The sequence below is a fragment of the Heloderma suspectum genome, chromosome 5, assembly GCF_057233095.1.
Source record: "Heloderma suspectum isolate Gila_16-S chromosome 5, 16-S_ref, whole genome shotgun sequence".
Lineage (NCBI taxonomy): Eukaryota > Metazoa > Chordata > Lepidosauria > Squamata > Helodermatidae > Heloderma > Heloderma suspectum.
In genome coordinates, this window is record NC_139462.1 from 181,302,277 (window position 1) to 181,323,816 (window position 21,540).

Genomic DNA, 21,540 nt, shown 5'->3' on the forward strand with positions numbered 1-21,540 from the left:
GTGTTCATGAACATAATTCCCTGTGCATTTTGCTGCAGCTAATTTCTCTTCATGTCAAAAGAATTGGATGAACTCATGCATGGCAGGATGTAGAGAACATGATGTTAAAAACAGAGGTATTTCTGTATGAAAGTTTGGAAGTCAGTTCTTGGCAAAATGCAGTCTGACCTACCTCATAGTCTCTCTCTTTCTGATGTAGGCATTTCCTTCCAAAGTTTCCCCCTTTTCTAGAAATGACTTCATTGTAATCTTGTAGGAAATAAGATAATGTAAATAATTCCCTTTTTTGGTGATACTTTGAAGTTAACACAAAGAACTAAAGAACTCACCATTGTACTTGGAAGTAGCACAGTTGTATGTCTAGTTTTTCCAGTAATGTTTCAGAAACTGAAGCATTCATTTATTTAGTAACATTTGATTACTTGACTAATAGATGTTCTCTCATGTTTGTATTTATGCATTTTTATTATACTGCTACAGATCATAAAGAAAAATGTTGTTTTACCTTGATGTGAGTGACTATGTGATGTCTCTGGAAATGTCCTCCACTGACCCCCACCCTCTTCCTATACATGTATTTAATGTGGAAATTGGCAAAGGGTCATCTACACCTGAGCAGCTGCTCGCATGTAGATGTTCCACATGACAGGGATCCCTGATTGCATGGACCGCATATGCATAAGTAGTTATGAGTAGAATTCCCCTTTGTCAAATGTGGATGGTCAGTGGATGATGAAACAATGGATGTGGGTCCAACAGTGTGGAACCCCTCCCTACTGTATCCATGACTTCCCTATGTTTGAAAAGGTCTCAGGTGCCTCTCGTATTTAGTGGGGAAAGGTGGAATCTCTCTAGTTCGTTTTCCAATCTTCTCCAGCTCCTTCCATCATCCCAAAATATGTTCTACTAATAGCCATTGATAGCCAGTTCTCCCCACCCAAGCAAAGCATCAGACCTGGTTCCTACGTAGCAGAGGGATGGGGTGAGGCAAGACAAAGACAGTCTCAAGCCACCACTCTTGCTGGCAACAGTGAGATGATCAGCAGATGATCATTTGACTTAACTTCACTCTCCATGTTAATTGCTGCCAACAATAAAAATAACTCCCCTATTGGAGGAGCCAGTACTGCACCTCAATCTCTTGGCCATGCTGAATCCTCTGGTGAGTATGTAACTGCATGTTGTGCAAACTGGAAGTTTAGTGAGATCAAAAGTTGTATGCGTCCTTTTTATATGTGTGAATTTTTGCTTTGTGTGTTTGACAAATTAAAATAGGACCTCCATCACCTGAACCTTTGACTTAACCAAAGTTTTATATTGGGTTTAGTGCGCAATCCTATAGTCGCTAGTCAGCGGCTAGATGGCCATAGGATGGGTCAGTTCCCTGAGAACCGACCTCCACTCCCTCCCACGTTGCCTTGTAGGCAGTGCGGAATGGCCCTGCGCTCTGCACTCAGAAGAGGAGCATGGAATGGCAAAAACGGGGCGTTCCTGGGGCGGGGAGGGCAGATGTGCCATTCCAATGCTTCCTATCCATCATCCAGCATCTGCCGCCCCCGCTCTGACTTCCCTCAGCTAGACAGCCAAAATTGGCTGTCTAGCTGTGAATGCAGGGCGGCTGAAGCACGGAGAGGATCTTCCCCTCCCCGCTGCTCCTGCTCTGCATTGGATAGGCGGTTGCCTCCAAGTTCGGAGGCGGATGCCTATCCCGATAGGATGTGCCGTTACTGTATTTGCCACCAAGTATAGGGAAGAGAGGATTGAAAGGGTAGACCCACCATATGGTGAGCAGTATGAGGTCGTCAAGTGAGCCACTGAGTAGGAATAGATTAGCAAATACATAATCTTCCAATTTAAAACATTATAAAATCTTGACTTGGAGTTGACCGATAAAAGTAATAACAGCTTCTTTAGGATGCACTTCTCATATGGAGATGAATGTGAAATTTTTGTGATGTAGTTCTTCACCTTTCCAATCCCATGCTCCTACTGGCTTCTCTCTAACAAAAATCCAAAGACGTTCCATTCTGTACTTTTCTACTTAGGTTGCAAATATAAAAATATTCTTAAAGCAGTTATGGCTATGTCAGCCTTCCCCAGCCTGGTGACCTCCAGATTTTTGGGGTGACAACTTCCAGTATTCCTTACCATTGGCTATGCTACCTGGGGCTGATAGGAGTTGAAATCCAAAACACCTGGAGAGCACCAGGTTTGGGAAGCTGGGCCATGTGATTTGGATGGCGCAATGAGCATGTGGCCATGCTAGAGGATCTCCAAATTTGGGGGGCCAATGGGTACATTTGGAATTTTGAGACAGTGTTCTGGGCACTAACACAAAATGGCTGCTATGGGGGGCTTTCTAGTCACAAAATGGTTGCCATGGTGGGCATGACCAGTCACAAAACACCCATTTCCCAGAAGGCAAAGTGGTGAGGCTAAAAGAAAAGAAGCTTGCCCAAGAACTTTAAAAATCAGGAGGGGGCAGGTTGCTATGTTGGGGACCCCAGTAAAACATGTGGATTAGAGAGAACAAATATTACATGTGACCAAATTGAAAAGCTGGGTTTATCAACTCATCATCAGTAACAACAAATATAAATACACTTTGATAAGTGTGTAGAAACGTCCAATTAAAAAAACAAAAACAAAACTATTCAGCTTTTCTATACATTACATATATTTTTTTTCTGTACTGTTAATTTATATAGAAATTTTAGTGCTGCTTTTCATTTTTGTTAATATTCTATCACTTCTACAATAAACCTTCCTTGCTTGTATACTTTAAGGAGAAACTGTACTGTGGCTTAGAGCATGCTTGCAATAAAAACAGTTGAATGTTTTCTTTTGGTCCCTTCTGCTTAACTGCATTTATGTGTAGACTCCTGCCTCCCTTAAGGCCCAGCACTGAAATTAAGTAGAAATAATAGTCTTTTGTTCAAAGTAGAATACAACCTACAAGAAAGCTTTATTGCCAAAGAATGGAAATTACTTTCCATAGCCATCTTTCCCAAACCCTATGCCCTTTCAGAATATTAAATACATTTTTGCTTTTGTTTTGTCCAGATTACGGGGACTAAACCTTTTTGGTTCATCCTGTTACCACCTATGCATATTTGTACTTCTCCTTTAGCTCCTGAATGAGGAGAGAATGCAATACCATTATAGATTTTTCCTCACACTTGCACAATTTGAAACACTACTTCACTTGCACAATTCTTAGTGAAGGTGGTAAGAGCTGACAGTAATTAAAATATTGGACAGGATTCTCCTTTCTCTATTATCATGACTGGGATATTGGTATCCATGGCATTTGCCCTTGTCCTGGATGGCCCTTCTTACGCTTCAATGCTATAGTTACCCTGAGCTAAACCTTACTGGCCAGTTTATAAAAAGCTGAACTCTGTCTTCAGAGGTGGAAGATGCCCCTGTCCACACTTAATAAATGAACTATAATTCAGTTTAATGAAATCCTGGGTCAGGGAGCAGTGAATCCAAGTTACCTGAAGTAGCTGGGTTTCCCTCTTGTCTCCCTATATTATACTTTGCTGCATTTGTGGGTATTCTGGGAGTTATTACTGCAGCATCAACTTTGTGTGGTAGTGGTTCAGAGTTCATTCTTCTGCCTACTTCTTTGAATATAGGAACATATGAACATAGGAAGCTGGCTTATGCCAATTCAGACCATTGATCCACCTAGCCCAATGTTGTTGGTACTGACCAGCAGTGGCTCTCTAGGACTTCAGGCAACACCTCCTAGCCCTATCTGGAGATACCAGGGATTGAACCTTGGACCTTATGCATACAAAGTAGGTGCGCTACCACTGAAATACAGGATCTTCCTGGCTGCAGGCCATTTATTTTATGTATTTATATTTGCATCCAGCCATTCCTTCAGGAGCTCAAGTGGTATATCTGGGGCTCCCAGGTGTTTTTCTGGTCTACATGTGGAACATTAGAAGCTGTCTTATACCAAGTCAAACTAATGGTCCATCTAGTTCAGTATTTTCTACATTGATTGGCAGTGACATTCCAAGGTTTCCGACAGGGGCCTTTCCTAGTCCAATCTGAAGGTGCCAGGGATTGAATCAGGGGCCTTCTTCATGTACAGCATATGTTCTACCACTGAGCTACAGCCCTAATTTTAGAGGTGAATGTGCCTTAGACACCTTGAGACCACTTGCTGTTGGCCATAGCTACTGTAACAATTTTCCTTTGGTCACAGAATTTTTTCCCCCAAAGCTGATTTATTTTGAGATAGGTATGTATTTGGAACACTCAACAGTGGCCACAAGACTGGAAAAGATCAGTTTATATTCGAACTCCAAAGAAGGGCAATGCCAAAGAGTGTTCAAACTACTGTACAGTTGCGCTCATTTCACATGCCAGCAAGGTTATGCTCAAAATCCTACAAGCTAGGCTTCAGCAGTATGTGAACCGAGAACTACCGGAAGTACAAGCTGGGTTTCAAAGAGGCAGAGGAACTAGAGATCAAATCACCAACATTCGCTGCATCATGGAGAAAGCAAGAGAATTCCACAAAGACGTCTATTTCTGCTTCATTGAGTATGCTAAAGCCTTTGATTGTGTGGATCACAACAAACTGTGGCAAATTCTTAAAGAGATGGGAGTACCAGACCACCTTACCTGTCTCCTGAGAAACCTGTACGAGGGTCAAGAAGCAACAGTAAGAACCGGACATGGAACAACCGATTGGTTCCAAATTGGGAAAGGAGTACGACAAGGCTATATATTCACGCCCTGCTTATTTAACTTATATGCAGAGTACATCATGAGAAACACCGGGTTGGATGAATCAGAGGTCGGAATTAAGATTGCTGGGAGAATTATCAATAACCTCAGATACGCAGACGATACCACCCTAACGGCAGAAAGCGAAGAGGATCTAAAAAACCTCTTGTTGAGGGTGAAAGTGGGGAGTGCCAAAGCTGGTCAGAAACTCAATATTAAAAAAAAGTAAGATCATGGCATCTGGCCCCATCACTTCCTGGCATATAGAAGGGGAAGAAATGGAAGCAGTGACAGATTGTATTTTCTTGGGCTCCAAGATCACCGCAGACGGTGACTGTAGCCCTGAAATTAAAAGACGCTTGCTCCTTGGGAGGAAAGCTATGACAAACCTAGACAGCATAGTAAGAAGCAGAGACATCACCTTGCCGACAAAGGTTCGTATAATCAAAGCTATGGTCTTCCCAGTATGGCTGTGAGAGCTGGACTATAAGGAAGGCTGAGCGCTGAAGAATCAATGCTTTCGAACTGTGGTGCTGGAGAAGACCCTTACAAGTCCCCTGGGCTGCAAGGAGGTCAAATCAGTCCATCCTAAAGGAAATCAACCCTGAGTGCTCATTGGAAGGACAGATACTGAAGCTGAAGCTGAAATATTTTGGCCACCTAATGCGAAGAGAAAACTCTCTGGAAAAGACCCTGATGCTGGGAAAGACTGAAGGCAAAGGGAGAAGGGGACGGCAGAGGATGAGATGGCTAGATAGCATCACCGATGCAATGAATATGAACTTGAGCACACTCCGGGAGAGAGCGCAGGACAGGAAGGCCTGGCGTGCTATGGTCCATGGGGTCACGAAGAGTCTGACACAACGACTCAACAACAACAACATGTATAAATTAGTTCTGAATCAGGATCCATATCTTTATTTTACTTTATACCTAGGCGTGTATGTGTTTCTTACTACACTATTGAGTTTGTTTTTCCTTAGCAGTGTTTTTTTAAACATATGTCTTGAATTAAAGTGCTTTCAAAAGTGACATTGATATGAAGGATGGAAGCTTCTTGTTTTCATATGAGTGTGAAATGTTCATACATGGGCTAGGTGGAACAGTAGATAATTCAGCTCTAAAAGCAGATGTGCTTCTTGTAAATAGGGCAGTTGAAAGATGTGTTCCTGTACAACAGCCTTTCCAAACCTGGTTTCCTCCAGATGTGTTGGACTACAACTCCCAGCCTTATGAGAGTTGTAGTCTTAACACATCTAGAGGGCACTAGGGGAAGGCTGCTGTTCAGCATGTTGCGACTTGGGTATTGATTTTGTGTGTGTGCTGACATTCTGAATTCTCACTGGGCTAAAACTACTGTTCGGTGCAGGGTATATACAGAGCAATAGACTGTAATCCAAGGAAGTGGATCAAAGTGTAAATTCTTGGTGGTGAGTTTTATAAATCCAATAATTTCCACAAGTGCTTTCACTCATTTTCAGTTTGTCCAGTTTACCTGAAGTGCTACTGGATGAGGCAACACAATGGTGAAAAAGAAGAAACAAAAGGGATGGGAGGTTTTTGTGTATAAAACACTGATGCTTCTCAAAGCTCAGCCCTTCCTAATTCTAAGGATGTTCAGGCAGCTGTGCAAGCAGAAGTAGAGAATAAAGTTAGGCAAATGGGATTGAGCAAAACACAACAAAAGAGAGAAATGGAGGTTTGGTTCATACCATTGTTTTCAGCCAGAGGTGCAGAACTTCCAGCTGGTGGGTCTAATCGTCTCTACATCCAGCCAGTGGAGGCTTGTGCCACCTCTGCTCCCATCATTCCTTTCCGTTGTCTGTGCTGGCTGGGGCTGATGGGAATTGTAGTCCAAAACATCTGGAAGGTTAGGGAAGGGCATAAAGCATTTCCCATAAGTAGCCACAACTGCAAATTGTGTCACAGAAGCACAAAGTGAGATCTACACTGCAGCCACTGCCCCATCCATGCCTCTAATGGCCCACAGCAGGAAGCGGGTGTGTTTTTTCCACTGGCTTCTTTGCTGATAGTTTTAAAAAAATGTTTCCTCCCATTGAAACCAGTCGGAGGGAATTAACTATGCCAGGTCCAGGGATGCATAGTTTGGGGGCCTGTTTGGCAACTTGTTAGAGGAATGGCCACCCCCAGGGATTCACGGCCAAGTCAGCAATGGCAACAGCGCTTTCTGCTTCTTCACCGGGGGGGTGTGTCTCTCTCCCCTCGGACCTCCCTCTCCCCATACAGAGAGAGATCTGAAGCACCCCATGGTCCCTCAGCCACCCTCTCAGGTTGCATAGGACTGCTCCATTAAAGTCCTTGGGCTGGATCATGGCCAATGTTCTTAATACCTATAAATGGATAACTGAATGGATGATGTGTAGTTTGGCCCTTAGATTTTAGAAGAATTTTAGGACTGAAACCAATAAAGATAGCTTGGAAATGAATAGTGGATTTTGCCTACAATAGTTCATTTATATAATAAATAGTTCATACATAATAAAATGAATAATATTTATACAATTTTTTTTAACAGCCATTCTAAAATATAAACTATTACAAGAATCCTGGTAATTTCCCTTTTTGAGATATGGTAGACACAGTGTAGTTGAAATTTTCTTTTTAGATTTAAAATGTGAAAGCAAGGTTTGATTTAGCCATGTTTGACCTGTTCATGGTATGAGTTGGTGGTTCAGTGGATATTTTAAAGCTCACCTTCTGCTGCCACAATATCTAAACGTCAGTTTTAAGCATGATTGTTCAAATATTTTCGGATGGTAAATTCTTTATTTAATTTATTTAATTATAGTTATATTTGCAATTCACTCTGCAGAGTAAATTACCTATCCAGAGAACAGAAGCAATACTGCTGCCAAGCTAACTAACCCCACAGATCATGAATTTTTATGCTGAATACTTAGAACAAGCTAATAACTATTCATAAAGAGAAGGAAAATGTAAACATCCCGGTAGTCTTGAAGTAATTAATTTGTGGGCAGGTGGTTCATCTGATCAGAGAGATGGGACCTCTTCACACATGCTGGGGGGAAGGGTGGTTAGGGTAACTACGGAAGGGGGAGGTTTAGCGAAACAATGACACACGGATCCATCACACAACCAGGAGCCACGCAGTGCCGCATGGTTCCACTACCTCCCCCATCTGTAGTTGCCTGGCGATCTTACTGGAGTGGTTAGCATGCATCCTGATGTCCTTCATGGTGAGAATGGGCTCCCGGTGGCCACTCCAGTAACCAAATGCTGAGTGACCATAGAGAAAGTTTGTGGCACCTAGAACATCACCTGCAGTGGCAGATGCTCTAACTGGTGGACTTTATGGTCGCGGTCTGGAAGTTCTCCAGAGTCCATTTAAACCACTGGTGAGCCTTCCAGACAACACGGTAAGCCAGCCCGGGGCCCGTAGCCCTTTTGCAGGGGGGTGGTTAGTGGGGGTGACTTACTAACCATGAGGAATGTGCCCCCCCGACATGCAAAGCTGCCATGGTCAATGGAAATTCCACAGCGTGATGTCTGAACAAGCTCCCTGGTAGTTTAAATGGGGAGCCTGAATGGTGTTCAGTCTGTTCTGGATGGGGTTATAATCCCTACAATCAGTCTTGTAGTCTGGGGGTATGCCTGGATCCAGATGCGGCAGAGGCCTAGGTAGCCCCTGGGGCAAGTAGTGCCTTTCACCAATTAAGGGTGGTGCATCAGCTGCAGCCTTTCATGAACAGCGATAGTGTGGCCATGGTTATCCATGATCTGGTAACATCTAGGCTTGACTACTGTAAATTACCATATGTGGGGTTGCCATTGAATACTGCTCAGAAATTTCAGCTAGTTCAAAATACATCCACTGGGTTGACTGGGAATGGTTAAGGAACATATTTCACTGGTATTGAAAAAAACTTCACTGGCTTTGAGTCCATTTTCAAGTAAGAACGTAAAATGAGCTATGCTGGATCAGACTAAAGACCTATCTAGTCCAGCATTCTGTTTGCACAGTGGCCTACCAGATGCCCATGGGAAGCCCAAAAGCAGGACATGAGTGCAACAGCATCCTCTTGCTCATGTCCTCTGAACAGGCATATAGAGGCATACTGAACCCTCTATTCTTGTTACATGGGAGTGTTGTCAGTGGCTTCCATGGTTATTCTACAGATTTCATTGGGATGTATGCTACGTTCTCACAGAGTTAGTTAGAAATTGTCTTTTTATATTGGTGAGAGCACAGACAAACTGCAGATAAATGAAGAAAGTAAGGGAAAATGAATGTTAAAAATGTGAAGAGGAAGAAAAAAGCCTCCTCTCAAAATAGCCAAGGTACCTAATCCCATTAAAAAACAAAACAAAACAGGAAAGGAACTGTAGATATGCAAGGGAAGGTATGTGCGCGCGCGCGCGTGTGCGTATGTGTACACACATAGCTATACTTCTAAGGTGGCAATAATGCTGTAGTATTATCACAGTATATTCATAGTGGCTTCTTCAAGTTCATCCTTTCTAAAATGGCCCATATTACACATGAAACTGAGGCTACATTTACACTACTGTTTTATAGCAGTACTGAAGTGCAGTGATAACTGTTGTAGCACATTATACATTTGACGTACCGCTTTTGTAGTATTATTTCCTGCTTTTTATTCCACATTATCCAGTATACCGCAACAGCTGTCACTGTTTGTCCTATGAAGTATAAATACGTAAGAGGGCTATAGTGTTACCATGATGGGATTGTGATGATATGACACAAGGTGTAGATCTGGCCAAAGCCTGCTTGAAGAAAACAAACTCTTATAAGCTGTTGAAAGTTGGTGAGCAGATATTGATGATGGCATATTTAAAACAGTCTTTTGGACTTGAGTATGGTGTAGAACCCCTTCATGGATCACTGCCTTGTTGTGGCGAAGGGGCTTGCGTAACTCAGTGAAGCCATAAGCTATGCCGTGCAGGGCCACCCAAGACGGACAGGTCATGGCAGAGAGTTCTGACAAAATGTGGTCCACTGGAGAAGGAAATGGCAACCCACTCCGGTATTCTTGCCAAGAAAACCCCATGGAACGTATCACAAGGCTAAAAGATATGACGCCGGAAAATGAGTCCCTCAGGTCGGAAGGTGTCCAATATGCTACTGGGGAAGAGCAGAAGGTATTTCCAAGTAGCGCCAGAAAGAGTGAAGTGGCTGGGCCAAACCCGAAAGGACACTCAGCTGTGGATGTGTCTGGTGGTGAAAAGAAAATCCGATGCTGTAAAGAACAATATTGTTTAGGAACCTGGAATGTCAGATCAATGAATCAAGGTAAGCTGGAGGTGGTCAAACATGAGATGGCAAGATTGAACATCGACTTCTTGGGAATCAGCAAACTAAAATGGACAAGCATGGGCGAATTTAATTCAGGTGACCATCATATCTACTGTTGTGGCCAAGAATCCCTTAGAAGAAATGGAGTAGCACTCATAGTCAACAAAAGGGTGGGAAAAGCAGTACTGGGGTACAATCTTAAAAATGATAGAATGATCTCAGTACGAATCCAAGGCAAACCATTCAACATCACAGTAATTCAAGTCTATGCCCCAACCACTGAGGCCGAAGAAGCTGAGGTTGATTGGTTCTATGAAGACCTACAACACCTTCTAGAACAAACACCAAAAAAAGATGGCCTCTTCATCATAGGGGATTGGAATGCTAAAGTAGGAAGTCAAGAAATCACTGGGATAACAGGCAGGCATGGCCTTGGTGTACAAAATGAAGCAGGACAAAAGCTAATAGAGTTTTGCCAAGAGAACACGTTGATCATAGCAAACACTCTTTTCCAACAGCACAAGAGGCGACTCTACACATGGACGTCACCAGATGGTCAATATCGAAATCAGATTGATTATGTCCTTTGCAGCCAAAGATGGAGAAGCTCCATACAGTCAGTAAAAACAAGACCTGGAGCTGACTGTGGCTCAGATCATGAGCTGCTTCTTGCAAAATTTCGGCTTAAATTGAAGAACGTAGGGAAAACCACTAAACCGTTCAGGTATGACCTAAATCATATCCCTTATGAATATACAGTGGAGGTGAGGAATAGATTTCAGGGATTAGACCTGATAGACAGAGTGCCTGAGGAACTATGGACGGAGGTCCGTAACATTGTTCAGGAGGCAGCAACGAAATCCATCCCAAAGAAAAAGAAATGCAAGAAAGCCAAGTGGCTGTCTGATGAGGCTTTACAAGTAGCTCACGAAAGAAGGGAAGCGAAAAGCTTAAAAGAAGGCCTTCTTAAATGAACAATGCAAAGAAATCGAGGAAAACAACAGAATGGGAAAGACTAGAGATCTCTTCAAGAAAATTGGAGATCTCAAGGGAACGTTTTGTGCAAAGACGGGCATGATAAAGGACAAAGAAGGCAGGGACCTAACAGAAGCAGATGAGATTAAGAAGAGGTGGCAAGAATACACAGAAGAACTATACAGGAAAGATCTTAATGTCCCTGATAGCCATGATAGTGCGGTCACTGAACTTGAGCCGGACATCCTCGAGAGTGAAGTCAAGTGGGCCTTAGGAAGCATTAGTAACAACAAAGCTAGCGGAGATGACAGTATTCCAGCCGAGCTATTTAAAATCCTAAAAGATGATGCTGTTAAAGTGCTGCATTCAATATGCCAACAAATCTGGAACACTCAACAGTGGCCACAAGACTGGAAAAGGTCAGTTTACATTCCAATTCCAAAGAAGGGCAATGCCAAAGAGTGTTCAAACTACCGCACAATTGCGCTCATTTCACATGCCAGCAAGGTGATGCTCAAAATCCTACAAGCTAGGCTTCAGCAGTATGCGAACCGAGAACTACCGGAAGTACAAGCTGGGTTTAGAAGAGGCAGAGGAACTAGAGATCAAATCGCCAACATTCGCTGCATCATGGAGAAAGCAAGAGAATTCCAGAAAAATGTCTATTTCTGCTTCATTGACTACGCTAAAGCCTTTGATTGTGTGGATCACAACAAACTGTGGCAAATTCTTAAAGAGATGGGAGTACCAGACCACCTTACCTGTCTCCTGAGAAACCTGTACGAGGGTCAAGAAGCAACAGTAAGAACCAGAGATGGAACAACCGATTGGTTCCAAATTGGGAAAGGAGTACGACAAGGCTGCATATTGTCACCCTGCTTATTTAACTTATATGCAGAGTACATCATGAGAAATGCCGGGTTGGATGAATCAGAGGTCGGAATTAAGATTGCCGGGAGAATTATCAACAACCTCCGATATGCAGACGATACCACCCTAATGGCAGAAAGTGAAGAGGATCTAAAGAGCCTCTTGTTGAGGGTGAAAGAGGAGAGTGCAAAAGCTGGTCTGAAACTCAACATTAAAAAAACGAAGATCATGGCATCTGGCCCCATCACTTCCTGGCATATAGAAGGGGAAGAAATGGAAGCAGTGACAGATTTTACTTTCTTGGGCTCCAAGATCACCGCAGACGGTGACTGTAGCCATGAAATTAAAAGACGCTTGCTCCTTGGGAGGAAAGCTATGGCCAACCTAGACAGCATAGTAAGAAGCAGAGACATCACCTTGCCGACAAAGGTCCGTCTAATCAAAGCTATGGTTTTCCCAGTAGTAATGTATGGCTGTGAGAGCTGGACTATAAGGAAGGCTGAGCGCCAAAGAATTGATCCTTTCGAACTGTGGTGCTGGAGAAGACTCTTACGAGTCCCCTGGACTGCAAGGAGGTCAAATCAGTCCATCCTAAAGGAAATCAACCCTGAGTGCTCATTGGAAGGACAGATAATGAAGCTGAAGCTCCAATATTTTGGCCACCTAATGCGAAGAGAAAACTCCCTGGAAAAGACCCTGATGCTGGGGAAGACTGAAGGCAAAAGGAGAAGAGGACAGCAGAGGATGAGATGGCTAGATAGCATCACGGATGCAATGAATATGAACTTGAGCATGCTCCGGGAGATAGCGCAGGACAGGAAGGCCTGGCGTGCTATGGTCCATGGGGTCACGAAGAGTCGGACACGACTTAACAACTGAACAACAACAACAACAACAACAATGGTGTAGAAAATATGTAATTGTGTTGCTTTTAGTTGTTTTTTGGATTGTTTCATTGGGGGTGTGTGGGGGGGAAGGAGCTGGAAACTTTATTTATATGTCTTCTCAAGTGCTCATTGAGTAGAGAGCTGACTGAAAAATATTCCAAATGAACTTTGAACCAGTTTTAAAATCAGCGTTGTGGTGTATATGTTCCTTAATGGGAATTCCAGGTCTCTGAGCTTGAAAGATCACTTGAAAGAGGTGAGAGAAAGGAGCAAAGGGCAGCAACAACCCAAGTTCCAGCAGACAAAAGTATTTATTCCTTAGCACTGTGAACACTTCCATGCTATTTCAAGCTGATCTGGTATAGATAACCAACATGGTTGGCTATATTAACAACTTTTATTTACCTCTGGTGTGTGTGAACGCTGTCATGATAGGAGGGTTTTCATTAAATTCTTTGAAAAATGATGGTGTGAGTGCTTCTTTCAGGACTCTGCATGGGCAGAGTCTTTGAAAGGTGGGCAGAAAGTAGATCTCCAGATGTTTTGGACTTCAAATCCTAACATTCCTGACCATTGGTCATGGTGGCAGGGGCTTCTTAGAACTGAAGTCCTGTTCTTCCCTTTAAAGCCAGGCTAGGTTAGAGCCAAATCTGCACTGAGCAACTGGTTTAGGCAGGGAAAGAAGTGTTGAAGGGGGTTGAGGAAATCTTTCTCTGGACCCTGCAACAGAGAGGCGGTATACTGGGAGGAGGTAAGAACCTGGCTGAAGACCAAGACCTTTAGCCCGATTAGCCTAATGAAGGCCAGTCCTTTGGGACAGTGGGATGTGCAGTTTAGGAGCTCCATTTAAGCATATGCTAGCAGAGTTATGAGTAATGATAGGGTGGCCACATGCTTTGCCCCCCCCCAAAGGATACAATTTGCATATGTAAATTTATCTGTATGAATGCAAATTTAGAAATTATAATTTCAACAGAAATATAGTTCCTCTTACCATAGTGGGACAGACTGTGACCTGCCTACTCAGTTTGCTCTTCAGGTGCTAGCTACTGATAATGGGCAAGTGCAAGGCCCCAGTCTCTCCCTGCTTATGGTTCTTTATCTTTAAACCAGTCTTGGACAGAAAAGCCCTTCAAATAGAGGATGCCATCAAATAGAGGACTGTCCTTTGGCAGGCCTTCAAATAGAGGGCTGTACTCTGTAAAAGAAGACACATGGCCACCCTATGACAGCTAGGAAAGTAAAGTAAATGCTAGACCACACTTACGGATGTTGGAGAAATCCACAACTGATTCAGAGGAGTTCATATTTCTATGAATCTGTAGATTTCGCAGTGGACTGGCTTTTTCTGAGTCATGTGACATGGACTTGTGGACCGGTTTTTCACTTTTGGGGGGATTTGTGCAAGTGTGCATTAGCGTTAATGTACACTTGTGCTAATTCACATTAGTGCAAGTAGAACGAAATTCTGGTTTTAAAAAATCAATTATGTCAATGAGCGGATGACAGAATCAAAGATACTTGCTTGACAGTCTGTGAAACACAGATGGAACAGGTTTAAGAAAATCTGTACATTCCTAACCCACATCACATCACCTGTATTTTGATTACTCTTTTCGCCCAGAGAAAAATAAACCAGCCATGTCAGAAGTCAATGGCAGTGGTGTGTGCATTTCACATTAGCCCCCTTGGGCCCACCCATCCATTTGATAATACAACTTTTAACTCAGGCCCCATTTACATGGCACTGCTTTCACCCTTCACTCCATCGCAACAGTACAGCATTGCAGCTGCGAATTAGCTTCCGCTGCGATACACTCATGATTTATTGTGGACTTCCCCAACAGGAAACTCCGCTGTGCCCCTTTTTTTACTATTATATTTTAATGCGCAGCTGTGCAGGCACGTGAGTGTGGGAGTGTGACACTTCGGGTTTTAGTGGCTGTTTTGTACTTTAGGGGTTGTGTCTGTTTGTCCCTTGTTAAGTAAAATGTGGGTGATCTGTGTTCCTTCATTTTCATGCCAACTGTTTTGGCAGTTCCTGAGCCTGAGACTCTTGTGATACTTCACACTCACCAAGGCGTGGGAGGTATGTGCCTACCAATCACTCCGAAATGGTGACTGGAGCGAAGTTGGTCCTGGACCTTCTGCTCCCCCGAGACTCCCCTGGTCCTTGGGCACTCACTCCAAAGCAACTATTGTGAAGGTATGAAGCTGCAAAAATGTGCAAAAGTGTGATTAAATAAATGAAAACGCCTCTCCGTGACTCTAATTGTGCAGCTGTGAAGGGATGGGGGGAGTAAAGGGGCATCACAGAGTGATGCAAGCACTATGTACGCTTACAGTATGCCCACCACAAAATCTGAAGTCAGTTTGGGGAAGGGACAGACAGCTTGCAACCACAGAAAACCCGCAGCAAGCCAAAAACATTGCAGCAAAACACCTCCTTGGAAATGCGCATTTTCTGGGAGAAAACCATGGACGAGCTGTGAAGTGGCAACTGTGTTGTATGTCCTGAAGGACCTCGACTCGCAGCCGACCCGGAGTAAAACGCTTGTGTAGATGGGGCCTCAGCCTAACAAGGTCTAACTTAGGATCGTACTTTTTTTTGTCTGCTTGGGATTTCGGAGAATACAAATTTTGTGCATGTAGTAAAATTTTGTGTGTGTAGTAAAAATGAAATCTGCAGCTCTTTTATTGATAAAGCGGCACTAGCATATAAGCTGCTAGAGGAATACAGTGTTAAATGATATGTATGTTAGAGTAAGTGGGCTCTAAAGCAATGTGACACTTTTAATGATACACACACACGCGCGTGCGCGCACACACACACACACACTCTTAAATGAGCAAAGGGCTGGATGCGCCTGATCTCGGAAGCTAAGCAGGGTCAGCCCTGGTTAGTACTTGGATGGGAGTCTGCCTGGGAATCAGGCTTTCTGTACTGAGCAGGGGGTTGGACTCGATGGTCTTGTGGGCCCCTTCCAACCCTATGATGCTATGATTCTAAACAAGAGGAGAGAGAATAGATCAAGCAATGTTCTGTTCATCTCTATTTTGTGGTGTCTTTTGTCCTAAAAACAGTTATACAATATGTAGCTGTATATGCATATAGGCTTTTGATACCATCAACCATGGTATTCTCCTGGATTGACCCTGTGGGATGGGTATCGGGGACACTGTGTTACAGTAGTTCCAGTCCTCCCTATGGGGGCGATTTCACAGAGTAACATTGGGTGACTATTCCTTGGCTCCTTAGCAATTGAGCTATGGGGTTCTGCAGGGTACCATCCTGTCCCCAATGTTGTTTAACATCTGTATGAAGCTGCCGGGAGTGGTTATTAGGGGATTTGGAGCCAAGTGCCATCAGTATGCTGATGACACACAGCTCTATCTCCTTGTGATATCTGAATCAGGTGAGGCTGTGCAAGTTCTGGATCATACCTAGACACAATAATGGGCTGGATGAGGGCCAATAAACAAACTGAATCCTGGCAAGATGGAATTGCCGTGGCACTGTGGGTGAGTGGTTCCTGGGTCTGGAAGAGAGGCTTTTTGCCTGTTCTGGATGGGGTTGCACTCCCTCTGAAAGATCAGGTTCATAGTCTGGGGGGTACTCCTAGATCCATCACTGTTGCTAGAGGCCCAAGTGGCCATTGAGGCTTGGAGTGCCTTTTACCAGCTTCAGCTGGTTTGCCAGCTACTGCCTCTCCTGGACAGGGATAGTTTAGCCACAGCTGTATAGGCACTAGTAACCTCAAGGCTGAATTACTGCAATGCGCTGTATGTGGGGCTGCCCTTAAGGCTGCTCCGGAAGCTGGAGTTACTGTAGGATGCAGCAGCTCAGCTGTTAACGGGACCTGCCTCTTTGCAGCATGCAGCTCTTTTGCTGAGGGAACTGCACTGGCTGCCTATTCGCTACTGGGCCAGGTTTAAGGTTTTGGTACTAGTGTACACAGCCCTAAACAACTTGGGGCCAGGATACCTGAGAGAGTGCCTTCTCCCTTACCAACCTGCCCGATCACTGAGGTCATCAGAGGGCATGTCCCTGGTGGTTCCACATGGACCTATGGACCAACTGGAGTCCACCTGGAGAAGAGCCTTTAATGTGGTGGCCCTCTGTCTATGGAACTCCCTGCTTCCGGAGGTCAGGCAGGCACCAACACACTGGGTTGTTTTCGTCGCCTCCTGAAAACTGCTCATTTCCAGGAAGCCTTCCTTAGTTAACCAGCCTCGGTTTTATTGTTTTTTAATGAATAATTTTAATGTCATATTTCATTCTTTTTTATCATTTGTTAATTTTATCTCTTGTTGTTCAGAGCTCCAGAATCTGTTTAGATGCGGAGAGGGATACAAATGTTGTAAATAAATAATATGGGTAGGGAAGAATGTACTATTTCAGCACACTCTGTTTAACAATTACCAATGAGTTTTTTTTCCCCTGAAGAGAGATACTGATGTTGCTTAAAATTTTAGCTGATAACGCATGACCCACTTTACTCTTCTAACAATGTACAATAAGAGTGACTTCAACAGTGTCGCTGCTATTCTAGATTCATCCCTTTTTATTATCCAGTTTATTTTGAAATGTAACAGTACAGTAAAAGTACTTGTATTCCAAAACTGTTGGTCTGTAATGAATTTAATTCTTCTCTTGCTCAACCCACCCATAAAGCTATACGCCCCCTTTATCTATCCTTCCATCCCAATACCAGTGTCCAAACTGTATACGACACAGTTAATTTCTTTTAAACAATAAGCAATGGAAGAGAGAAGAATGGAAAAACATATAGACATAATTTAGGGGGCAATCCTATGGCCGCTAGTCAGCAGCTAGACAGCCATAGGATATCTGGTTTTCTGGGAACCGACCTCGGAGCCTGTGCTCTGAGGTCAGTTCCCAGAGAACCGACCTTCCCCCACTTCCTGTCTAGCTGAAAATGCAGGGCAGGAGAAGCGCGGAGGGAATGATCCCCTCTGTGCTTCTCCTGTCCTGCATTGGATAGGCAGTCACCTCTGAGTTCGGAGGTGGCTGCCTATCTGCATAGGATTGCACCCTTACTAAGCCAAATTATAGGTTAGTTAACAATAGGTGCAAGCATTGTCTTGGGGAAATGGGAACACCTCAAGACTGTGTTTCAAAATAATTATTATACAGTTATACAGTTTTCAGAATACTTGTACTCTTTGGGGATCCTTTGGTTCAAAACTGCTGGGGTCATTAACTGTTGTAGTTCCATTTATTTATTTAGTAGTGGGCCATAGGCCATTTACATATACAAAACAAGTAAACAACTAAAACATATTAGGGAAGATACAACATCAGAAAATCTAAAATGGTTAAAACTAAAAAGTATTCACAGCATATTATTTAATGAATAAAGTATATTCATTATATTATGAATTCATTAAAATTCATTTAAGGTATACTGCTTCCACATTTAAATGAATAATTACGATCTGAGAATTAAAACAGCTAAAAGACCATTAAACCAAGGCATCCCCAAAACAGTGAACTGCATTGTCAGAAATGAACTTTGCATGAATTTTCGATGCTGCCAAAGCAAAGAGAGAGACCTTGTGAGTTATGGTGGGATCTGTATCAGACAAAAGATAGAAAATCTTCTCTGGAACAGTGTTACAGTATGGATAAGACAAAATAAAACTCAGAAATTTAGACTGTGGTTCAGAGTATAAAGGGCAGGAGAGCAAATAATGTGGTAGATCTTCAGTCTCTGGAGCATCCCAAATACATAAACATTGAGCCAGAGGAATTTGAGAATATCTGCCGTCAATCATTGCTGTTGGTGTAGTTTGAAAACAAAGAGCTGTAAAAGCTTGCCTAAGTTTTGGGAGAGTAAGCTTTGTCAAATAGGCGGCTCTTTGGTGGTCAAATTTGTAAAACCTGTACCATTTTGAAAATTTTGGATTATTAATAGCCTGTGTGTCCAGGGAAACACTGTGACCAAAGATACATTCACGAAGTCTGTCTTTTGAATTCAGAGTAGAAAATACATCAACTGAGGTGAAATAAGATTGTAGTAAATTATAATATCTTGAGCTCCAGAATTTACAATTTAACAGCTGTTCATAACATAATTTAGGCAAAACCCAGACAGAAGATTCTTTTAGACTTCTCCGGTAATTAATCAAGGCACAGTGGATATAAGCTGTAATGGAGGGAAGACCAACCTCTGCCCGAACCAAGGCAGCGGGAGGGCCAGGAGGGATAAACTCTTGTAATAAAGGAATACATGATGAAAAATAAATGTGGCTTCAGTTGCCCAAATACCTTCATTATGCTTTGTACTTTTGTTAAGTAATAGTGTTTATAATATGTTTTTCTTGCAGATTATGTCCAGAAGGATTTCAAATCCATATCTGGAAAATCCTCCTAGCAAGGTATTTTTATTTTTTAAAATCTTATTTAACAACTCCTGTTTCGTGCCTTCATTCTTTTGAGCTATTTCATTAATGCTGCCTGAATTCATTAATGCTGCCACATTTGTTTGTCTTTCAGCTTATAACAGCTATGTGGGTCAAAGTTTTCTAATGTAAATAGTTTTCAATTTAGCTGATAAGGAATTTCATATTCAAATGCACATAGCTCAGTAAAATCATGCTTGTACTTGTTAGCTGTGTTCTGTAACTTTTATGTAGTACTAATGCTATAACCTTGTATGCTTGCATAATTTATGGTTTGCCCAATTTCCTTTAGATTTATGGAGAGGGTGCCTCATGTGCTGGAAGAGCACTCAGGAATGTTTTCGTTCTACAGGCTTCTGATCTGATGAAAGACAGAATGTCTCTGATGGGACTTTGCAGGTAACCGTGTTTTCCTTGTTTTAACAAAACATAGTTTCCTCTTTGCTATTCCTCCCTCCCTCGCTCGCATTTGCGAAGCTAAATTTGCGACCGAGCATATCTGCAGTGGCAGATTTCTTTCTGGAACCAGGAGCACAACTTTCCCTCCTTAATCCAGCAAGTTTCTGAATTGCTCTTAATCTGCCGCTATCCTTTTTCCCACGCCAAGGATCCTGATGGAAGTATCCATGTAATCAGGGCTACCTAATTGAGTGTCTTGAGTATTAATTTTTATTTATACTTTATGTTGTATCACTTTTTGTGTGCTGTGCTATTTCAGGGAAAAATTATTAAGACTTATGGACTGGTTAAATGTATTCTGTTTTATCTATGTGCATATTTCCAAGTGGTAAGTACATTATATTTGAGTTTATCTCATTTCCTGAAAAAAACTCACTTTACTAAAGATGGAAGGGGCTTTCTTGTGTCAGTCAGTGATATATTACAGAACTTCAAAAATGCATTTTTATTGCATAATATAATAGAAGTCAACGAACAGGAAAAACGATCATAAGAAAGTGCCCTCAGGGAGGCAGTATAGCAGTGTTTGTGGCTTGAACAAGTGGATCTTATATTTTGATATACATGCTATTATTAAACATTTGTCTTCGTTTATAGCATTTGGTTTGTGTTTCTTGCACAGTGTTTCTAGGAGTAATTCACAGTATTTGAGAACAAAATTAAAGATGGCTACCTAAGCATACACAGTAAATTGGCCTTCCTCTTTCATAGCAAGTAATTCCAAGAATTAACCCCTCACATCATTCCATTATATGAATTATTGGTTTTAAAATAGTATGCAGATTCATTATTTTGTCAAACTGAAAAGTAATGTTGTGACTTCTCAATTCCACAGAGGTATAATGAATCCTAATAAAAAGAAAAGACTGAAAGGTTGTGATTTTCTACCTGCAGGACTCTGATCCATTCAGAGATCAGACTATACTTACGAAACGTGTAAAATTCAATATTCTTGTAAAATCCAGTATTCTTGTGAAATTCTTTGGTATAGTGTACCCCCCAAACTTATTTGCTTCACATTATCTAAACCAGGACTAGGCAAATTTCACATGGCCCTTGGCCTAATTTCAAAAGCCTTCTTGAATGCTATCATTTCAGACCTCTGGCGAAAGCTATCTGTTCCTTCCCTGGTATCCCACTGCGTGGGAAGGAAGAGGGAAGGGGAGAAAAGGGGTGGCAGAAAGAGAGGGAAAAAGGAGTGACCCACCCACTTTTGAGTCTGGTCCTGTTCATCACTGTCTTCAGCCCCACTCGTCACTAGCATGTGGCCTCCCAACAGATTACTTGCAAGGGAATGCAGCCCTTGACAGAAAAGATGTTGCTTACCTCAGGTCTAAACCGTGTATTTCTTCATGAGTTTCCTGAAAGAATCAAGCTTTTCATATACAGTATTTTAGGAGGTGGTTGCTGCCTGTGGAAATGTCCCATACATTTGCATGGTGGTGAAATATGTCCTTTTTATTGCCCACACATCTGCTAGTAAGAAGGATGGTGGTTAATGCCACAGCCAGATTTCAAAGATGGGAGAAATTAAATAGATGAAGGAAGAGGAAAGAATTCTCAAGTTAATTCTGAAGAACTCAAGTTATAAACCAGCCTAGAAAGGCCAACAGAAGTTTAACCTGAAGAAATTACTTATTCCATCTGGAGATAATGAAGAAGTTGACACATAGAATCTTCCAAAGGAGAAGGAAATGGTTGATGGACTGCATGAAAGCTGTTGAACTGAAGGGTTAATCTTGTACTTGGAACACCAGCATCAGATTTAATCGGATGTGATGGAAAGGTGAATACACCTGCTCCTTTCTTGTGTTATTGTCACTTAAGGGCCAAGTGCTATGTGCACCAGCTATGACATGTCCTTGGGGGGATCTT

At 42.6% G+C, this 21,540-nt stretch overlaps 1 protein-coding gene across 1 annotated transcript in view; it reads left to right on the forward strand.

The window, feature by feature from the left end:
• Nucleotides 1-21,540, forward strand: part of RAPGEF5 (Rap guanine nucleotide exchange factor 5) — a 221,336-nt gene that overhangs the window by 17,842 nt on the left and 181,954 nt on the right. The window contains exons 2-3 of the mRNA XM_084858588.1: nucleotides 19,132-19,182; nucleotides 19,499-19,605. Coding sequence (XP_084714714.1) covers nucleotides 19,132-19,182; nucleotides 19,499-19,605 — 158 coding nt within the window. The remainder of the gene's footprint in view (nucleotides 1-19,131; nucleotides 19,183-19,498; nucleotides 19,606-21,540) is intronic.